This window comes from Nicotiana sylvestris, chromosome 6 (assembly GCF_000393655.2).
Source record: "Nicotiana sylvestris chromosome 6, ASM39365v2, whole genome shotgun sequence".
NCBI lineage: Eukaryota > Viridiplantae > Streptophyta > Magnoliopsida > Solanales > Solanaceae > Nicotiana > Nicotiana sylvestris.
In genome coordinates, this window is record NC_091062.1 from 205,575,499 (window position 1) to 205,594,928 (window position 19,430).

Below are 19,430 nucleotides of genomic sequence, written 5' to 3' on the forward strand. Positions count from 1 at the left end.
TCTTAAACTCTGTACCTAGTTAAATAATACTGCATAAATTGCGAACGAAAGGAGTATATGAAATGTGTGGCTAAGATAATGTTGGGAAGCCAAGTTATTAGGCCCTCGTAGCACGTGAATGGCACGTGGGGCATGCATTCAAATAAGTAGCTATTGAAATAATGGAGGTTTTCTCATGGAGTTTGCTTTAGCCTTTAACTGTTAGAAATATGTCAAAAGAAAGCTTGTGGTTAAAGGAAGAGAAATCACCTTAAAATTGTGTCAAACATAAGTTGAGACAGAACCGAGTCCATTCACGTAACTTCTATAGGTTTCACAGTACGTACATAGAAAATTATAGTAGTAAAATCTCCTTTCGTTTTCACTGAAATCCACGTACATAATGACGACACATAACGTTAATTATAGGTTTATAGATGATTCACGAAGCGTCTAGTACGTAAAATTGCATGGATTTGTTGTGTTGCGAGACATGCATATATACTACGTACGAAAAGATTGATATTCTTGTTTCTTGAAATCTCTGCTTGTCTTCTACCGTTGTGCTGGTGCGTACGATAATTGATAGTAGAAACCAAATAGGTTTACAACTTCGCCACTCATTATAAAGTAGAGAACGTGGCGGATTTAGAATGTCAAGTATGAGATCAACTGACAAGTGAGATTTGCCCGGTCGGTAAAAGCACCTCCACCCACGATTGTTAGGTCCTGGGTTCGAGTCATGCTAAAGGAGAGGTGTGGAAACATTATAGATCATCCTAACTAGAATTTGACTAACAGTTATTTTTCATTGTTGATCACATTTCTGTCATGTTGTTTTTATTCTGCTTTTATATGGCTTTTGGTACTGCCCCTTCTTGTCTATATTTTCATTAATATGTTGCTTATGATTTCCTGAGCCGATGGTCTATTGGAAACAGCCTCTTTATCCTCACAAGGTAGGGGTAAGGTCTGCGTACACACTACCCTCCCTAGATCCCAACAGTGTGGGATATTACTGGGTATGTTGTTGTTGTTTTAATAAAAAAAGTATGAGATCAATTAAATTCACCATATTAATTATTGAATCCATATTTTTAAAAACACTTGAAACTTGAATCTATTAAGTTTAAATTTTGAATTTGGCCAGCTTTGGAAGTTGCTCTGTTCTTATCGTTCCATTTTCCAGGACCCTCCTTTCACTGCTCACCAGTTCATGCACTTATGCAAGGCTACAGATAGCAAAGGCACAAAATCTAATTCCTCAATAAGAAACTGATACTCAGGCAATGTGTTCTATCTATTACAAAATGGAAATGACACTGGCAACGTTTGGCTTGAACTAAGCTCTTTCGGATGGCCAACAACCATTGCATCTCCTGCATAATTTAGCTCCTCCACCCTATGTGTTTACATGCTTCCAATGAGGAATGTTCGAGAACTCTCGGAGCTAGAAAATCCCAGTTTGTAATAACTCTTTCTTATTTTCTCTTATATATAAAATATAATATCAACCCTTATTACCAAAAAAATATTAATAAATGGAGCGCATCTGCTCGAGGCTCGAGCCTCAAGCCACCTAAACACCGCATAAAACAGGCTAGAAAAAACACGCACAAAACCAAGAAAGGGAGAAGAAACTTAGGTCTAGTTAAAGCTTCGGATAGACAGACTTATGACCTTCGATTTGTCCAACAAATCATGGAACATCATCCCAGCAACTCTTATCAATTTTTCACTCTGAGTACTAATGCAAAAAAATTCACATAGAACTGCGTTTATACATGAAATAATGCTCGACAAAATGGAAAAATACACACGCCTTTGCAGACGTCTATGCTAGTGGTATACAAGATCAAACTCGAAAGACCTCCGGAGAGCTCACTTCAATCTATAAGTTGTTGAAATCGCATTGCACTTTGCCAAAGAAACTCTTTTTCTGGTATCTTACCAGACCCTGAGCAACCAGAGAATGCTATACCATCATAACAATATCAGATCAAATATACACATAAGCCAACAAAATTGAATCCATGGGTGGAGAACTGCTGCAAAAGGACGTCCATCCAAAGCAAAAAATCATCTGATGTCCCACAGCCCTGGTAGGACCTTGTATATTCAACTGGAACCTTTGCATTTGGTGTGTAGGCGCTCAGAGGTTAAACATGCGGTTCCAGTTAGCTTCTCCAGTACTCTTGTGGACAACTTACTTCAGCATGAAAGACAATTAGATGTGTAGATCCTTCAGTTTGTCCAGCTTATCTAATCTCCCATTTGGTGAAGGCAAAGCACAATTTTCACCAGAATTCAAGATGACAACTCCATTTTCAGGGGTTTTCTGTGTCTGATGTGTAGCAACTGAGCTACGAATGCCTTCAAAATATGTTGAGAACGGGAAGTATTCGGCACAGCGCGCTTTCCACCCTACATGAGTGCGTCAAACACATCACTCTCCAGAGAATTATTAACTATCAAATGTAATTGTCTGTCAAACAAAAATGAGGATTTTGGGTCTCCATTTTGCTAAAAAATGTTAGCACATATAGGTAAGTAGCATAACCGAACTATCACTCAAGACCCATACACCCTAATGAAAATGGCATAAAATGATGAAGGGACATACTATTACTAAAAGACACAGAAAAATAAAAGACAAGAATACAACTTAATTTTCTCTCTTTTGGTAAAGTAATAAGGAAGCACTTAAACTTCAGACAACAGTGTGTAGAATAAAGGCCTGAAGAAGTTGCGACTACAGCTAAAAGTCATTTCTTGTAGGTGTCGCACTTAATGGGAATGGGATAGTTACCGATTTTTCTCTTTGGGTAATTGTTTATAAATACCTAAAATCAATCAGAGAAAACAAGCAGACAAAAAAAAGACATTTTTACATTTGAAGATGTATTTATTTGAAATGAACAAATTTGGGTGATCTATCACTGCTGCCACCCTGGATGGCCACAATTGACTAGCACGAGGTTGAATTTACTACTAAGAATAGTTTGTTGGATAATTAAGCGTTTAATATAATACCAAAATGCAGATAAGAGGAAACAAAAAAAGAAGCATGTTCCCAAAACGGGCCAAATAATTCCAATCAGATGGAATGCGAATGAGGTGTCGGCCAACTTCCTCGAATAACATGCACCTTTTAGAAGTTTACTCCTATTTCAATGCTAAAGTTCAGGGAGATAAACTGGAGGGGGGGGCAGTTATCTTGACTTAAAATCTCGTAAATGTTCGTGATGCTAGAGAATACCACCAACACCCTGATATTCATGCTGTGGAACAACAATGAGAAATATGGATATGACTGGTCAAGTGCTAAATGTCTATCAAGTCAATGATATGCATGTCCCATAACAAAACCATGATTTTCATGGTGCAGAACATTAAGGAGAAACATGAATATGACCAGTCAAGTGCTAAATGTCTATCGAGTCAACGATGCATGTCCCATCTGACCTAGGATGAATTAATTTGAACTCTCCTCTATCTTTCTTAAAGAACCATAAAAAAAATCTCTTTAAAAAGATGGAAGAATCGGAATAGAGCAAAAAGGAAACATCTCTGCAAAAAAACATAAATGAACAGGAACAGAACAAAAGCACTCACTTTCTAAAATTTAGCAGTTTGACATGGACTGTATCGTTTTTCAAGCCACAAAGGTGTATTGGTCACAAAATCCAAAACAAAATGAGTGGCTAATTTAGTTTGCCCCATTAAGATTGCAGAAATGTTATGTATGTATTTTTTTTATCTTCTAACGAAATAAGAATAGCATGCATGATATGAAGAATCAGAACAGTATGAGATGACAAAGAGTGAATAACTTACTCAATGCAGCATCATGGTCATTAAAGGTTGTTTCCAGGAGTTTGTGAAGTGAGATGCAGTCTTTCAGTTTCCATGTACTATCAGCTCCTCGGTCTCCGTCTCTAATAATTTGGAGAGAAGTTAAAACAGAACCCTTAAAGTTTTGATAACAGATACAGAGAAAGCTATGTGATATGACTGCTAATTAATTTCCAGTACTGCAAGTCCTTACAAAGAAACAAGATCATTAACCGAGTCTTCAATTAACTTGACAGCCTCAGCCTTCTTGTTTGGTTCCAGAACATACATTAACTCAGCCACTGCAGCCCTGTGCATCAATGATTCTGCACACATACAACAAAGGAAGTCATTCTTTTGCAACTGAAACATGGACCGAGAATGTCAAATCCATTAATGCCAGCCGAAAATGCACCTCGATGCTTTTCAAGGAAAATATTGTTTGCATCAATTAGAGATTTCTCGTGCAACTGACTGAAAAAGCCAACAGAAACAAATAGGTAACTCAGTCTAATAACAAGGATAAATCACTGTCTAATAAATGAATATCTAAAACGTCAAAGATAGACGGAAAGTGGATGGTTCAAGGGAACCTAAAGGTAGGTCGCTCGACTTCTAAGACACGCCACACAAGTTTTTCAGCGTCAGTTACTGGAGCAGGCAATGCTCCTACTTTATGGAAGAATTTTATCTGCAAGAGATCACATTTTATATCAAGAAAGATGTAGAATCCTCAGAGTTGCAAAGAGTTCAACAAGAATTTGAACCCAGTACAAACAGTTGGCGAGGCAAACGAATATAATCTACACTACTGCAGAAAACATTATTCAAAAGTCTTAAACAAGGTAAACATACCAAGCAGAGATGAGATTTTGGATTATCTGCATCCAACCTCACCAGATGCTTTACAGCCTGGAAAAGATAAAAATCAAAGAGAACGTTTATAAATGGTCATACAGAAAGGAAAGGACGAATCCTGATAGAGCATTAGATGGATAATTACACCAGAAAAAAGAAAAGGGTGGTAATTCAAGAAGCCCGCTAAAATGCACTGGAACCAGTACCCGGCAAAGATATACCATACAAAATGATATATAAATGGATAGAAATTTGAGTAAAATGGAAGAGGAACTTTTCTAACTGTTGAGTTACAAAGGACCTTACCTGCAAGGCAAGCAAGATTTTCTGTTTCCTCATGTTTACTTCAAACGACAGTAAATGTGTCTCCAAGCAATCAGACGAGTGCGTAAGGAGCAGCTTCAGGTACTTCGTAGCTTCGGCCAGAGGATCTTCAATCTGAAGGTTTCTCGGTATTGAGAAGATTTTATTCAATCAAAATATGCAAAATTTGGAATAGCCTCAAATTAATAAAGATTTGTTCCACCCATTTTATTGGAAACATAGACTCCAAATATTTAACATGACCTCACAGATATACGACGTTAACCACTCAGTTTCATGAACTCAATTTTCATGGAAAGTAAAAATTCAAATGGTGATGGAGTTATTCCTCAGCATACTAGACTCCATATAAAATCATTTCGAGTGTCTTGTAACATCACTAGGGTCATACAGCACTACTTATTGTGTCATATTGTGCATATATCAGACTGGAGTTTATGAAGTCCAAATTCACCATGCGTAGAAGATGTGACAGCACGTTACAAACAAAAAGTACCTGAGCCAATTTTTCACCATGTGGATCAGGATCTACAGGCTTCAACTGGCGCTTCCCCGATTTTGCAACGCAAGTGGAACTTGATTCCTCATTTTTAACTTCTGCATCCTAAAAGCATGCAAAAGACTAAGTCACTTCACACTAAGTTAATTTTTTCAAAAGCAATAGGAAGCAATTTGAGTACTTTCTTAGCTCGGGCCTCCGCTTTCCTCAATTTTTGCCTTAATTTCTTCTTTTGAGAGGCAGGCAACTTAGACATCTCGTCATCTTCTTCAGCTGCTGACTTTGGAGGACAATCATACAGCCTCAGGTAACATCTAATTACAAGCAAAAGGATGCCCAAGGAAACATAATAAGCTTCACTCAGAGAAACGTTCAGTACACTAGCCGACAATCTAGGACAAAACATGGATACTAAGCAGAATCATTTCAGTTATCGGATTAGCAAATGTCTATCCAAACACAAGTTTCAAAGGAAGATAACACAATAACTGAATCAAGGTCAATAACAACTGAATCAAAGATGCCCAAGGAAACATAATAAGCTTGAGTCACAGAAACATTAAGTGAGCTAGTAGACCACCTAGGACAAAATGTGTATACTGAGCAGAATCGTTCCAGTAACCAGATTGGCAAATGTCTTTCATAGGAATACTTCGTAAATTTCAAGGGAAGATAGCAAAACAGCTAAATCAAGGTCAATAATAGCAGAACAAATTAAAAATCCAAGGTTCCTGAAGATCCAAACCTCTGACAATTTTAGCGAAGTCAAAATCAGTACCTGATAGCACCACTTGCTGCTTTGCGAAAATAAGCATGTGAATGGAGCCGATCTTGAAATTTCAGCATTTCCACATACATGCGTAGTGTCATTTTCCTTAAGCAATAAGAATGAAAATCAAATTGGTCCTCTGTGATATCTGCATAATGCTTTTCCACTGCCAGAAATTTCTTTAAGGCCCGTCCAAGCTCGCGTTGGCGCAGATAACTTTCCCCAGATGCCAGTTCATACCTTTTCAAATATTCATCAAACAAAAGCTGCTAAAAGGATCACAAACCCAAGCAGATCATGATCAAGCTTTGTGAAGAGACTTACCACATGCACTGCATATCGTAAAGGTTGTTGTGCTGATCCCCATCTTTTGTGAATAATAAAGCCGTCTTTTCGGCCAATGCTACCTTCAAATACATCCAGCATAAAGAAATGAAAAGACAAATATAGGAAAAATGCATAGAAATTGAAAACTACCAGCAACGATTAGAGAGATAAAATTAAAGAAAACGAACATAACAAAGCTTTGTACCTGATCAGCCTGAAGCATACGCTTAACGCATTCACTGTTAATATAGCGATCCGCAAGATCCATACACCTGGCTTCATCAGCCAATGCTGCAGCAGCAGCCAAGTCACCACTATGTTTTACTATGCGGCTCTGTGTCATAGAGAACCAAAGTCCAAATACAAGTAGAACTTAATTAGACACATGAAAAGAGGAACTTTTCTTGATAAACTAGTACTTAATAGATAGTGTGTGGGTGGATTTTACCAGGGATATTGCCAAATATCAAAGTCAACAAACAAATGGTAACAGCAACAGGAACGAATTATGACAGATTAGAAAATATTTTGATAAAATAGATGAGCAAATATACCTTTACAGAGTATAAATCTATAACAGTAGGAGTGTGTTCTATTGCCTCATCAATTTTTATAAGAGCAATGTCATACTGTCCACATCTATCATAATGCTGCAGCAAGAAAGTTTTTCAGCAATAAGGAAGGTGAAAAGGAACAAAGAAATGGACATGAAAGCTCTGAATATTTATGGAAGATGTGAGCAAACCTGAGCCAAATAAAATAATATCCACATAAGTGTTGAAGGAGGCTCTTTTCCCTCGCTGCAGCAGGGAGAATAATGTTACATGTAGAGTAGAAGAGTATATTCTAACATATAAATATATAAATAAACGAATCAAAATCCACAGAAACCATAGCATCAAGGTAAGCACTGATTACACCTTGTAGAATTCTAAGACTGAATACCCTTAAGCTGATCTCAATGGAATCAAAGAGCATCTAGTTTGATTGCTAGAAGAGATTGAGAGCGTGATAAAGGATAAGAAAACCAAATAATCATGCATGAAAAAATAAATAGTAGCTCCTCAAAATTCATTTCTTGAAGTTGTATTGAGAGTGCAACAACAACAACAACAAACTCAGTGCAATCCCACACGTGGGGTCTGGGGAGGGTAATGTGTACGCAGACCTTACCCCTACCTTATGAAGGAAGAGAGGTTGTTTCTGATAGATAGTATTGAGAGTGCATTAGTCAAATTTGAGAAATCAGCTCTGATGTTGAAGTTTTATTGTGATACACGCAATTTTATCATGAGAATCACTTTGATTTTGGTCACACACACACACACATATATTCATCTCTTAGCCTGAAACTAGCAAAAAATGAATTATTTATTGCAGCTCTTTAAAGTAAAAAATGTAACCTGAATTTACCTAGTAATAAGAAACCTATAAACTAGCGTCCAACCCTGAACTGGTCTCAAGAAGGTCAAGGTAGTGCAAGAAGAAAAGCAAATTAGAACTTCTTACTGATCAAATAAGATAAAGGGGGCAAAATAAACAATAAATCAACTCATGGTAAATGGTTTATTCGGTTTGACCAGCAGTTTGGTTAAGCCTATTATGAGTTTATGTGACATGCAATAAGTGCAACACGCATCGGTAAGTACAGACAGACTTTGCTTACCTCTCGGGATATCCACCAGTAGTCTTAATTGACTGCTCCAACCTCAGAACCAATTCACCTAAAATACTGGCCTGTAACAGATACACAAATAATTTCAAACACCAAAATAAGCAGGAACATAATAAACCCATGCATCCCCCGTAATAGTACATGAAGGAAGATATAAGCTAACCTTGCCAGGGTGATTGTACAATGGATAAAGATCAGAAAACAACGAAGGAACACCCTAGATATTCATCACCAAAAGACATGTCAGCTTAGCTCTAAAGACCACGGAGACCAAAAAGTATTTTAGCCAGTAAGTACCTTTGCTAGAAGAGGTCGAATATAACTCTCTGCTGCCTCCCGAAACTTGTCATCTCTGAGAAAATCAAGTGGAATTCTCTGAAAGAAATAGGAAAAGAAAGTTCACTGCGGATGCTTATGATATTTCCACAAGATTGCAACAGGTAAGAATGGTGATAGACTAGTAATAAGATGTTTGCATGTCAAGTTGCTGAAGACAGAAACAGGAAATCTGTTAATGTCCTTTTAACATTTTAAAAAGGAAAAACAGTAATCATGAGAGAGTATAGCTTATACTTCAACCGTAATAAGGTCCAAAGAGACAACAAAGCAAGGTAACAAGATCAGCTATCACAAAATATACACAGTACTTTGCTGACAGCAAATATAATTAAGGAACTTCCTTAAAACGATTCGACAGGATATGGAAAAGAAAAAATAGCCACTGCCCAACAATCATTGGCAACAGAATAAATTCAATGATTATTGGACAGAGCTAGACAGCTATTATCTTGAGAGTAGGCAGGATAAAGCACACGTTACCTTTACGGCAGAGGATCTACTATATTGCTGGGCAAGTGACTTGTACAAAGATTCTAACTTATCAATTTCATCAGAACTATACTGCCCTTTTTCAGAATGCAGTCCCAGACATCTTTGTAACCCCTCGTAGTATCTGAAAGTTAAAGAAAGAACATATTACAGGTACAGTTCATTCTTCAGCTTCGGTAAAAGAGGAGCTAACCATCTATGTCCATCCACAGAAAAGAGAAAGGTCAAAATGACAAGAAAGACACATGCATGTGATTAAGAAAACAACAAAGAAAAGGCCAAGGCAAGAGCATTAGAAAGTAGGACTAAATACATGGAGCATCACCCCAGATCAGGTTCAGAAGGAAGAAAAGGAAGAGAACGGAATGCAACGATTAGCTTCTTTTCCTTCTTGTACCTTGTACCTTGTATACAACAACTGTGGAAGGCATAAAAATGTCATGACAAACCTGAGGTACCAGAAAAGATCACCGTGCCTTTAAAAAAATTACTATTTCTTTGAAAAATCCTAAAATATTATTGGTAGTTCTGGCACTCCTAACAGCTCATCCATTGCACCAGCAATATGTGTCTAACTCCAAGGTAACTTGAAGTTAAAAGAAGAAAACAACTAGATAACAAGTTTCTTCAACACATTGCTTGAGAACTGGACCTTGAATCATTAGCTGAAACAACCTTCCAAATTATATTGGTTACTTTGATCTCCATTTATAAAGGACAAAAAGACACAATAAGCCAATGAATTGCCTACTTCTGTTTTATTTTTGGTGCAAAGGTGAGTTTGTAAATGACATAGAATCTCTGTTGGGCATTATAAAATCTTCGTAAGAAGAACAAAAATTTACTCTTGGGGCTTTTTGCTTTTTGTAAGTTGTAAAGATGGCTCTTGATGGTAGGCTAGAAATATGAAAGCCTATTATTTGCTATATTTTAATTGTGTTTGAGCTTAAAAGTAAAGAATTTATACTAATTAGGTGTTTCTTATGTGCAGGAGCAAGTTTGGATGAAAGCTGATCAAAAGATGACAAGTTGAACGCAAACCAGGAAGTGAAGAAGTAAGAGAAATAATGGAAGCTGTTGAGATGTGGAACATGTACATTCAACAGTGGCTTCATTGTTACTAGATGTAAAATTGCAAGTCATTTTGGTGGGACCAATAATTATGTAATGATGAAGCATAAGGAAAGAGACATAAACTAATAATGGAAGACAAGCACAGAGAATGGGAAAGGATTGTGCTTTGGATTTAAAGCTCCAAAAGCTATAACGTGAGGCGGAAACGAATCAGAGAAAACAGCAGCAGAGTTTGACATTGGACAAGCCCTCTGATAAGTCTCACAGGCACGGTGGATGGTGCGCTGCGTGGCGCGTCGCGTCTGTGCATTTTTGCCAAGAGTATTCTCCTACTTCGGCTTAGAGAGGGTAGTTTCGTCCGGGCTCGTTCCTACTTGGTATAAATACAATGACAACACGTATTTGAAAGGACTTTTGATCTACGAAAGATTTGGGAAGCAACTAAGGCAAGAAGACACGAGATTTCACCAAGATTTCAACCAACGATCGGTGCAATACGGGAGTTTGTATCTAATCAATTGATGTTTTCTATGTCTTTAAACCTCATTGAGATGACTTTTTCCATTGCTATGGAGTAGTTTTCCCATAGGGTGTTGACAGATATAGTGTATTGATAATTTGTTAGGGATTCGATTCTTGACAATTGTTTGACTTAGTTGATGGAGTTCTGAATTATATTGTGAAGTCGGTTCATTATTTTCCTTAATCGAAAGAAGAGTTTCATATTGAATTTCTTTACATCTTAAGCTCTAGTTTAAGTTCGTGATTCAACTAGGTAATCGAAAGAGTCTTTTGAATTATTAATCGAACCAGAAAATAGGAAAATATTTGTGAGAAGTTATCCTTTAGACTAAAACCATCATTATGTTCATAGCAAGTATTCATAGTGCTTCAATTGGATTATTTCTGGGGATTAACGTTTAATCGAAAGAGCAACCTTAACTTCAAGTGTAATCTAATTATCTGGTAAATTCGCGAGAATCAATAGTATTATAGAGTGAACTACTTCAAGAATTGGATCCCGAGTCAAGTGTCTTGCACATGTCTAGTCAATTACCCTTATTTCTCTTACTGATATTTTTGTGTTACTCAACTCTTGTCTTCCGTGATCAATTGATAATTGCTTAAATTTTAGTAGTTACTTATAGTTGATAATCATTCCAATCAAGTGTTAATTTCCCTGGATAGTAACTAAAGGAAGATTATTCAAACATTGTTCAAATACAATCCCTGTGGAGACGATAATTAAACTATACTATCTTTGACTAGCGAGCAATAATTTCGTGTTGTGTTTTGCGCTCGTCGGCTCTTAGCACAGACTTTGTGCTAAATATTCAAATAAAACTGTTATCTTTCTCAAAAAACACCTTACATACACAGAAATATGAAAACTCGAGTTCGTTCTTATCATTTTGCATTAAACAGCAGAAAACTAATTATGAAGATTCCTTCTACTTATCAGAATTTACAGGAAAGAGCACCAAAATGAATACTGATTTATTAACCAAAGAACGACCTAATCCTAGAATAAGCGAAAAGATGTGCACACAGAGAAAATTACAGGTTACCTGTAAAAATGAATTTATAATTATATACAGCATCACCGAAACGTCTCAGTAATTTATGACAAACAAACTGAGATAATAATGCACCTGTAATTGTCAGGATTCATTGAGAGCAGCACTCTGAATAATCTTTCACCTTCTTCAAAGCGGCCAAGCTTCAAAAGAAGTGAAACCTCTTGCTCCTTGTAGCCCAATTTGTCAACCTATTGTGGCATAATAAAGTCAACATCCGGGTGTAACTTCAAACTGATTTCTTTAAGACTGCATTATATGAACTTACAATCTTAGACTCTTTCTTGTGCAACTCTTCAAGGGCCCTCTCAAGAAAACCATATTCCTCCAACAGAGAGATCTGAAACAGATTACAACCAAGTGAAGTTGAAGCTTTCAGAACAAAAATAAGATAATTCTTAAGGCAGTTGATAACAAAGTGCTCCAAAAACAAAAGGCGTTCATTGGTCTAACTTGCAAAATGCATAAATCACCACATAAAGTAGTAATTTGTTTCACATATTAAAGAGTTGAAAAGCAATTGTAATTTAATTGAAATAAGACCAGTGAAGTCTCGTTTAAATAGGCATAACCTGACGAAAATTAGTTCAAGCCCCAAATTCTACTTATAACCTCAAGCAGGACGCAGAAATGTCAAAATCAGGAAGATCTTCGAAATTAGTTCCTTGTGGGTGTTTAAGTAAAGCAAGTGAATGGTTTTTCATGTTTAATTTCACAGCTATGCATAGCAGCTTTTATCCAAAAACATTTTACAGGAGCTGAGGGCCTTTCAGGTTTTTTGAATAGAACTATATCAGAAAACAAGGAAATAACCATTTATCCAGAGTCAGTTTTTAATGATTAATTATGTATCTCAGGGTCAGGCTTTCGGAATGTGTTGCTAAACTAGCACTACAATGAGCCAAAATTGAACCAGATGTGTTGGTTGAAGGAAAAACCTTCAGCATGCTGACAGTAGGGCGCTGGAAAGCACCATCCCAAAAAACTATTCTCATGAGATTCCAGCTCATTTTGGGCAGTAATAAATAAAAGTACATTAATCTTGCTGGAAATTTTAAGCCTCAAGGTACAAATCCTAGGTGGTATCGAGCAGCAGAACAGCACTGGTATATGTATTGCACTAATCAAACACACTTCCCATTGTTCCCAAATAAATGAAAAATTAGCAAGAACAAAATCACCAGAAGCATGAGATAGATACTCCCAGCAGATTGTTACCTTGTATAGAAGCATCTCTCCATGTTCACACCGTTCATTTTCTGGAGGATAATCATCTTCAAGAGTCCCTTCATATGCCTCAAGGATATCAACAGCTTTTGATCCACTAACATACAACAAAATGAAATGCGGGTTGATGTTAAAAGTCAATGTTACTTTTTGAAATGCAACATCCATTATAAAACAGTCTAACGGAAACAAAAAGATACAGTACCATTACCACCAGCACGGGACAATTGTAAGCAACTAAGCATATTCAGGCAAGGGAACAGCAACAGAAGATCACATGATTTGATCGCACAATATCTTCACATTATTCCATTAGAATATACCAAACTCCAATTCTTGTGATGCCTCTCAGCAATTAATAATAGTTCTATTTACTGTTTCTCCACTAAAGAGGCTGGTTATTACTAAAAAACCATGCCATTAGCACTTCGAGAGACTAAATAACAAGGACAAAAGCCATGCATCTTCAAATTTCACGAAACCTAAGATTTTAACTTTTCTGTTCTACTGAGTAAACAAATATTACCTCATTTGCTTTTCAGTTCTACTGAAGTAAACAGAGAATACAACTTTTGTTCCTGTTCGCTCACCAAAGACCCCCCCCCCCCCAAAAAAAAATCACTGAAGTAAACAAATATTTCTGTTCTACTGAAGTAAACTAATCTTATCCTAAACATTTGCAATGTGCGACTATGGCCTACAACCATAGTTGAAAAAAAGGGAAAAGAAAATGACAAACTAAGGAGTCAGATCACTGCCAACAATCAATCATACTCTATTTCAAATGCAAACTAAATCAAATTCCCCAATATGGATGTCCCACATCTCACACACAAAATCACTGTGTAATGCAGCAGTTCTGCAACTCCTCAACTAGATTTGCATCAGACATCAATATAGAGAATCGCCAGGAGAAAAACACACATCTACCAGTTGTACTAGCTATTTCTATAATAGTAGAGCAAGTTACTTGGAGTTTAAATGATGAGAAACAGCAAAGCCAATCCAATTCATGCGATGATTTGGTTTCAGAGTGAGCAGTTGCTGTCTCGTTTCAACAAAACCTGACAAGTCACGCATTTGTGCCTGCAAAGAATACTCATAACCCATAAGTTGGACAAAGAAGCACGCCAATGGAAAATGAAAACAAAACATAATGAACGTGACAGAAGTAAAATAACAGAGCTGCTACGCTATACAAAAAAAGCTCTTGCTCACCAATCTAACCAAATTTTTAGATGCTAACCATGCAAAAAACGCTTTGGCATAGAAAATTATGATATCAAGGACCCGGAACAATTGAAGCTTACAACAGCATAGAAGGAACCTTTAATGCCAGGGCTGCAGCTTAATTTGGAATGCCAAAAGTTACTGGGATCGTCGGATCCATGACATAAGAAGCATTAAGCAAGTGATCCAAGAGAATATACCACATGAATGTCACATGATGAAATATAATACAGCTTTAAGCACGGAACACAAGAAATAGGATTTGCATGAATGCTAAGACATTATAACTTTACGAGCATAAGCAACCCTCTTAATCCACTTGCTGGTGAAGGGTATACAGTGACAGTGCCATCCAATGCTCCAGATACACATCAGCGATGAGACAATAACGATAAATGTGCTTCAATTGTATGTGCAAGCTCAAAACCAGACAAAAGAAAAGGTTAAGCAGAAACTAAGGCAAATTCTTTATCCGCCTCCCTTTTATATGAAAGCTTCTTATGAATTCTTGTGACTTGCTCATTGGGGAGCAGCTATTTAACGACAGTTTAAGATATGCGATTGAGATGCAATATAACTCTAATCTTTAGCAACCATGATATGAGGCTTAGCCTGATGACCTTGAATGAAAAACATCTTAAGTGCAGGCAAATTCTCAGAAGGGAAAGAAGAATGTTATTAAGATGAGTCCAACCTGTAAAAGAGATAGATCACGTAATATCTCAATGTTGTCTGGATCAATTCTAAGGGCATTGCGGTAGCACTTAATTGCTTCACGGTACTCTCTATCAGACCGGTAGAGTAGACCATAAACATGCCAACAAACATGACTCTTAAGGTCATTCTGCAAAGAGAAGGGCAGTTAACCCTGATATACATAACACATAACAGTAGAAGTTAAACTAGGAACTTTCCATTCCTAAGAGAAAAAAGGGAACTAAATTAACTCTACCTTCAATCCAAGTCGGACAAGTTCATATGCTTCTGATTTGCGGTCCATGCAATTCAGCGTTAATCCTTTCATTGCTAGAGTTTCTGTAACCAGATCATTAAGTAAAATGACAGCAAATAACTTAGAAAGTCTCAGAAAAAAGGACAGTCATTAAGATACAAGAATACAAGAACTAGTGCTACTTTACTCAAGCTCATCCTGATTACTTCACATCCAGCAGAAAAATGGTCTTAAAGTGAGAGTTTGAAGAACTGATCTAAAATATATAAGGATAAATTTCATTTGGCATGCATATCGCCTATGGTTTCATATATATTTGTTATCCATCATACTTACCAGGGAAAAGTAAGGTTGCAATACTTCATCTATTTACAGATTACAAATTAACTTGCCAAGGACCAATTAAAAATGGAAACGGTTGTTATTCAGGAACACCCTTGCCAATTGGAGTTTTGAGCGCAGCTTAAAGCCTTTTACACAATATATATCTTTGATTATTAATCAAATTACTGAATATGCAAAAGCATTCAAAAGATAATGTAGATTCACTACAACAACAACAACAACAACGACCTAGTATAGTCCCACAAGTGGGGTCTGGGGAGGGTAGTGTGTACGCAGAGTCGCAGACCTTACCTCTACCCCGATGGGGTAGAGAGGCTGTTTCCGAATAATGTAGATTCACTATCAATCAAAATAAATAGAAGGGAAAAAAAAGGCAAAGAACACATGTTTGAATGCAGAAATAGAATTCAAAGAGTTAGCCATATCATATTTGAATGCAGAAATAGAGATCCAGAGATTAGTTCATCTCCCATACTCAGCCTTTGGTTTTACTCTATAATCTCCTCTTGATTAAGGACACTAACTCAGTCCCACTATAAGAAGCAATGCAACTAAACTATCTGTAGGTAACATACTAGCCATGGAATATCAAGCCAACCTTGACATAGCAATAGCGATTCAGACTAGAAGATTTGACTATAACTAGTTATGCATTTATTGGCTCCAATAATACAAGGAAGTGGAGGCTGTTGATTGTGTCCCTCCATCACCTTGATATCATTAACGCAAGCAAAAGAAGAGGAAACTGCAGCACTCAATTAAGTTATCTTGATAGGTGTTTTATATTTGATACCAAAAAAAACTCGTCGCTTCTCCCAGACAGTGATTCATGTATCACTGCTTTCAGGCACTTCCACTACGAGAAGAATGCAATACTTCATGAAGCAAGTAACTCAATCTATCAACCCTAAAACGGTACACATTGGCTTTTACAGTTGAAGGAGCAAAAACCAAACAAACTGATATTTCTATCTAACGTTTTATGATTTTTAATCCAGATGTGCACCAAGTAGAATTGTACATACCTCCATGGTCGGGAAATTTCTTGAGAACAGTGTCAGCAGCTTTCAGACCTTTCTTATACTGCTTTGTCTCATACGATTTCTGTAGCAATTGAGAAATTCGACTCCAAATTAGTCATGTTTTGGCCATTCAGTAATAACGAAATTAGAAGAGAAAAAAAAGGTTGGACATTCTAATATGTACAAAAGTCATAACGATTTAAATGGAATATTTCATGTTAATGTTAGTCATATGATTTAGTACGAAAAAGATTATATGTCAAATCTTACTATATAAAGTAAATATTCCTTCCGTCACAACCCAAAAGAAAAGACTGGATTTAGGATACAAGTCAAAGCATCTAACTTTCTGTGTGATTTTTTTCTGATAGATAAGAAAAAAGTTTTATTAATCAAAAGTAGCCTAAGCTTGTGCTCTGAAATTATAACAGGCGAAAATTCAGTTCCTATCTAGACTAGATGAGGTAACAGGAAGTCTTGTATGCTATCCACATCATATACAATTGCATTTTACACTGAAATATCAATAGAGACACACTAAATTTTAGCCGGTTTACGTTCTCCTTCTCACTCTTAAAACATTTCTGATTCCTTCCCTTCCAAAATTACTCAGCATACACAAGCAAATATTCTCTCCTTTTTCTAATTTTTAACATGAATTCGGACAAGGACTCCTAACTTTGGAGATAAAAGTATATGTTTGAAAACCACATGCAAAGTACTATCTATCACATTTTTACACTAAATATATTTAAAAAATAATTGAAAAAGTTGGTTTTCGTCAATATAGATCCTCTATATATTCTTGATAAGGTATACATACCCTATTTATTCGGCTATATTATAACTTAATTCATTACAATATTGGTGATTAATCTGTAGTTCAAGAGTTCTTTAAATCTCAAGCTCATACCTACCCCTACTTAATGTAAATCTAAGAAGTAACAACAACAAAGCCTTAATCCTAACTTGCTTTCAAATCTAGAAACTGTAGGTCTTTCTACTTATCCAGAACAACAAAAAAAAGGATGTAGATCTTTTGAAAAACTTTCCTTCAATGTGATTTTCAAGTCTACTTTGTTCCCTTTTATCACCTTCAATCATCATACTATCTCACCTACTAATTGGCATAATTGAAGGTCTACCCCGAACATGGTGAAACCATCTCAAGTGATGTTTGTCCTCAATGTGTGTGACTTGCACGCTGTCTGATCTTAACATTTATAACCTTGTCCAATCATCACGACCGCACATCCATCTTAAATTCGCATTACGACCAATCCTTCTAGCAAAAATTAGCACCTATTCTAGATCACCGGGCACAAAAGTGAACTGGCTTTTGATGAATGTCCCTAGTATATGCTTTCATACTTTTGCCTAAAGTTTCATTTTATGACTCTTAAGTTTAGCACCACTATAGTTTGCATAACTTTAAAAATACATCCCTTTATTCTTATGTTCTAAACTTCATACTCTTCGTGTCATCATTTACTCTTATTGTAATATGAAAACGATACACCACCCTATCCAGGCGTCAAAAATGGTTGTTTCCCTCTTTACTCCCTTGATGATTTGTAATCTCGTGGTTGAGAGCGGAAAGGTCTTTCCATTGGAACAGCTTCTTTTTCACACATCTAACTCCACGAATATAGCTAAGGTTTTTTCCGTATATATACATATATTTCGCCTATCCTGGATGTATTAGAATTGGCAAAAAAAAAAAATCATCAACACTTGTATTGAGAAATTAATCAAAATAGCCTCTCAATCTCTCTTTGATCTGTATCTCTTTTTTATTTTAATAAGGTTGATCTCAGTTGTCTCCTGTCAAAACTTATTAAGAATATTCCTTAGTACACTTAACTTAGTTTAGTCCAAGCTAATACATTTTCTTTCTTCCCTTTCCGTATCCATAACTTTCGGTATAAGTCGTCTAAGATAATCCAAGCTTTGTGAATCGCCTTCTTGTGTTGGTAGTAACTTCATATGCCACTCTCTTTTTTGTCGAGCAGATTTGCACCAACTCCTCAGTCCACAACCATGCATGTGATTCTAGACCTTAAGAAACATCTTGAGCTTCATTTGTTACTCAACTTATAAATTTCTTGGATGGATAAAGGAGGAGGATTGTGGTAGGTTGAAAATTAGCATGAAAGGAGTCAATTTATCATGAATCCTCATAGTACTGACATGCCTAGTCAGTATAGTAGAAATTCCTCTAAAACAGGTATTTTGGACCAAATGAATCCATATTTGCCCAGCACAAAACCATATTAAAAATCGCCAGCGCAAGTTCAAATTCACGATTACACTACGATTCCTAATTTAGCATTGCAACTCAAATGCTACCTGCTCTTATAAAGTCAGAACTCAATAAACAGCATCGACAGATACAAATGCAATCGTCATAGTAAATCAGTCAATGAAGTAATTTAGCATAAAAACTAGATTTTTAACTGGAAGAAAGAAGACAAAGGAATTGAATTAAAGTAAATACGACCTACAAGCCTCCATTAAAAAACAATTTTTTTTGTGAGAGAATCGAAGAACTTACAACGATGAGTTTGAAGAGGTTGGCCTCTTTAGGAGGAAGCGACGCGCCCATTGTTGAACAGCGAAGGTTCTAGAGAGTGAGGCTGAATTGAGAAGGTAGAACGGAGATGGTGGCGTTTATCTGCTGCAACCCTACTGAGAGTGAGATATACTCAAAGTTGCAGCTCTCGGGCTTGGTGGGGAAGTCCGCAGGGGGTATTTGAGTAATTTCGTTAATTAGTTACTCCTGTGTTACAATTATGTCAACCTATTTCTTTTTGGTCCGTTCCAAAAAGAATGAACCCTTTCTAAATTTGGTAATAATTTAGCTTAAAGTTACAACTTTATCTTTAATGAGAAGTTTTTATAATCACACAA

The 19,430-nt window shown here is 36.5% G+C and overlaps 1 protein-coding gene across 1 annotated transcript; it reads right to left on the reverse strand.

Annotated features, from left to right (window-relative positions):
* Nucleotides 1-1,643: 1,643 nt before the first annotated feature.
* Nucleotides 1,644-19,225, reverse strand: LOC104248435 (N-terminal acetyltransferase A complex auxiliary subunit NAA15). The gene is made up of 26 exons (XM_009804685.2): nt 19,075-19,225; nt 16,524-16,602; nt 15,154-15,236; nt 14,896-15,045; nt 13,942-14,057; nt 12,963-13,068; nt 12,013-12,084; nt 11,820-11,935; nt 9,085-9,217; nt 8,563-8,640; nt 8,429-8,482; nt 8,257-8,327; nt 7,336-7,390; nt 7,145-7,240; nt 6,796-6,924; nt 6,588-6,670; nt 6,273-6,503; nt 5,676-5,808; nt 5,492-5,599; nt 4,978-5,109; nt 4,669-4,725; nt 4,407-4,504; nt 4,229-4,287; nt 4,028-4,139; nt 3,817-3,917; nt 1,644-2,403 (listed from the first exon to the last, which is right to left on the reverse strand). The coding sequence occupies exons 1-26, from the start codon at nt 19,123-19,125 to the stop codon at nt 2,207-2,209; spliced, it is 2,700 nt and encodes an 899-aa protein (XP_009802987.1). The 5' UTR covers nt 19,126-19,225; the 3' UTR covers nt 1,644-2,206.
* Nucleotides 19,226-19,430: the final 205 nt, after the last annotated feature.

Excerpts from the sequence above, each read along its gene's own strand:
- LOC104248435 (XM_009804685.2), bottom strand. The coding sequence starts at position 19,125 with ATGGGCGCGTCGCTTCCTCCTAAAGAGGCCAACCTCTTCAAACTCATC. Across the intron at positions 16,603-19,074 it reads ACCTCTTCAAACTCATCGTT|AAATCGTATGAGACAAAGCA; the intron begins GTAAGTTCTTCG and ends CAATTGCTACAG. Across the intron at positions 4,288-4,406 it reads GTCGAGCGACCTACCTTTAG|TCAGTTGCACGAGAAATCTC; the intron begins GTTCCCTTGAAC and ends TGGCTTTTTCAG.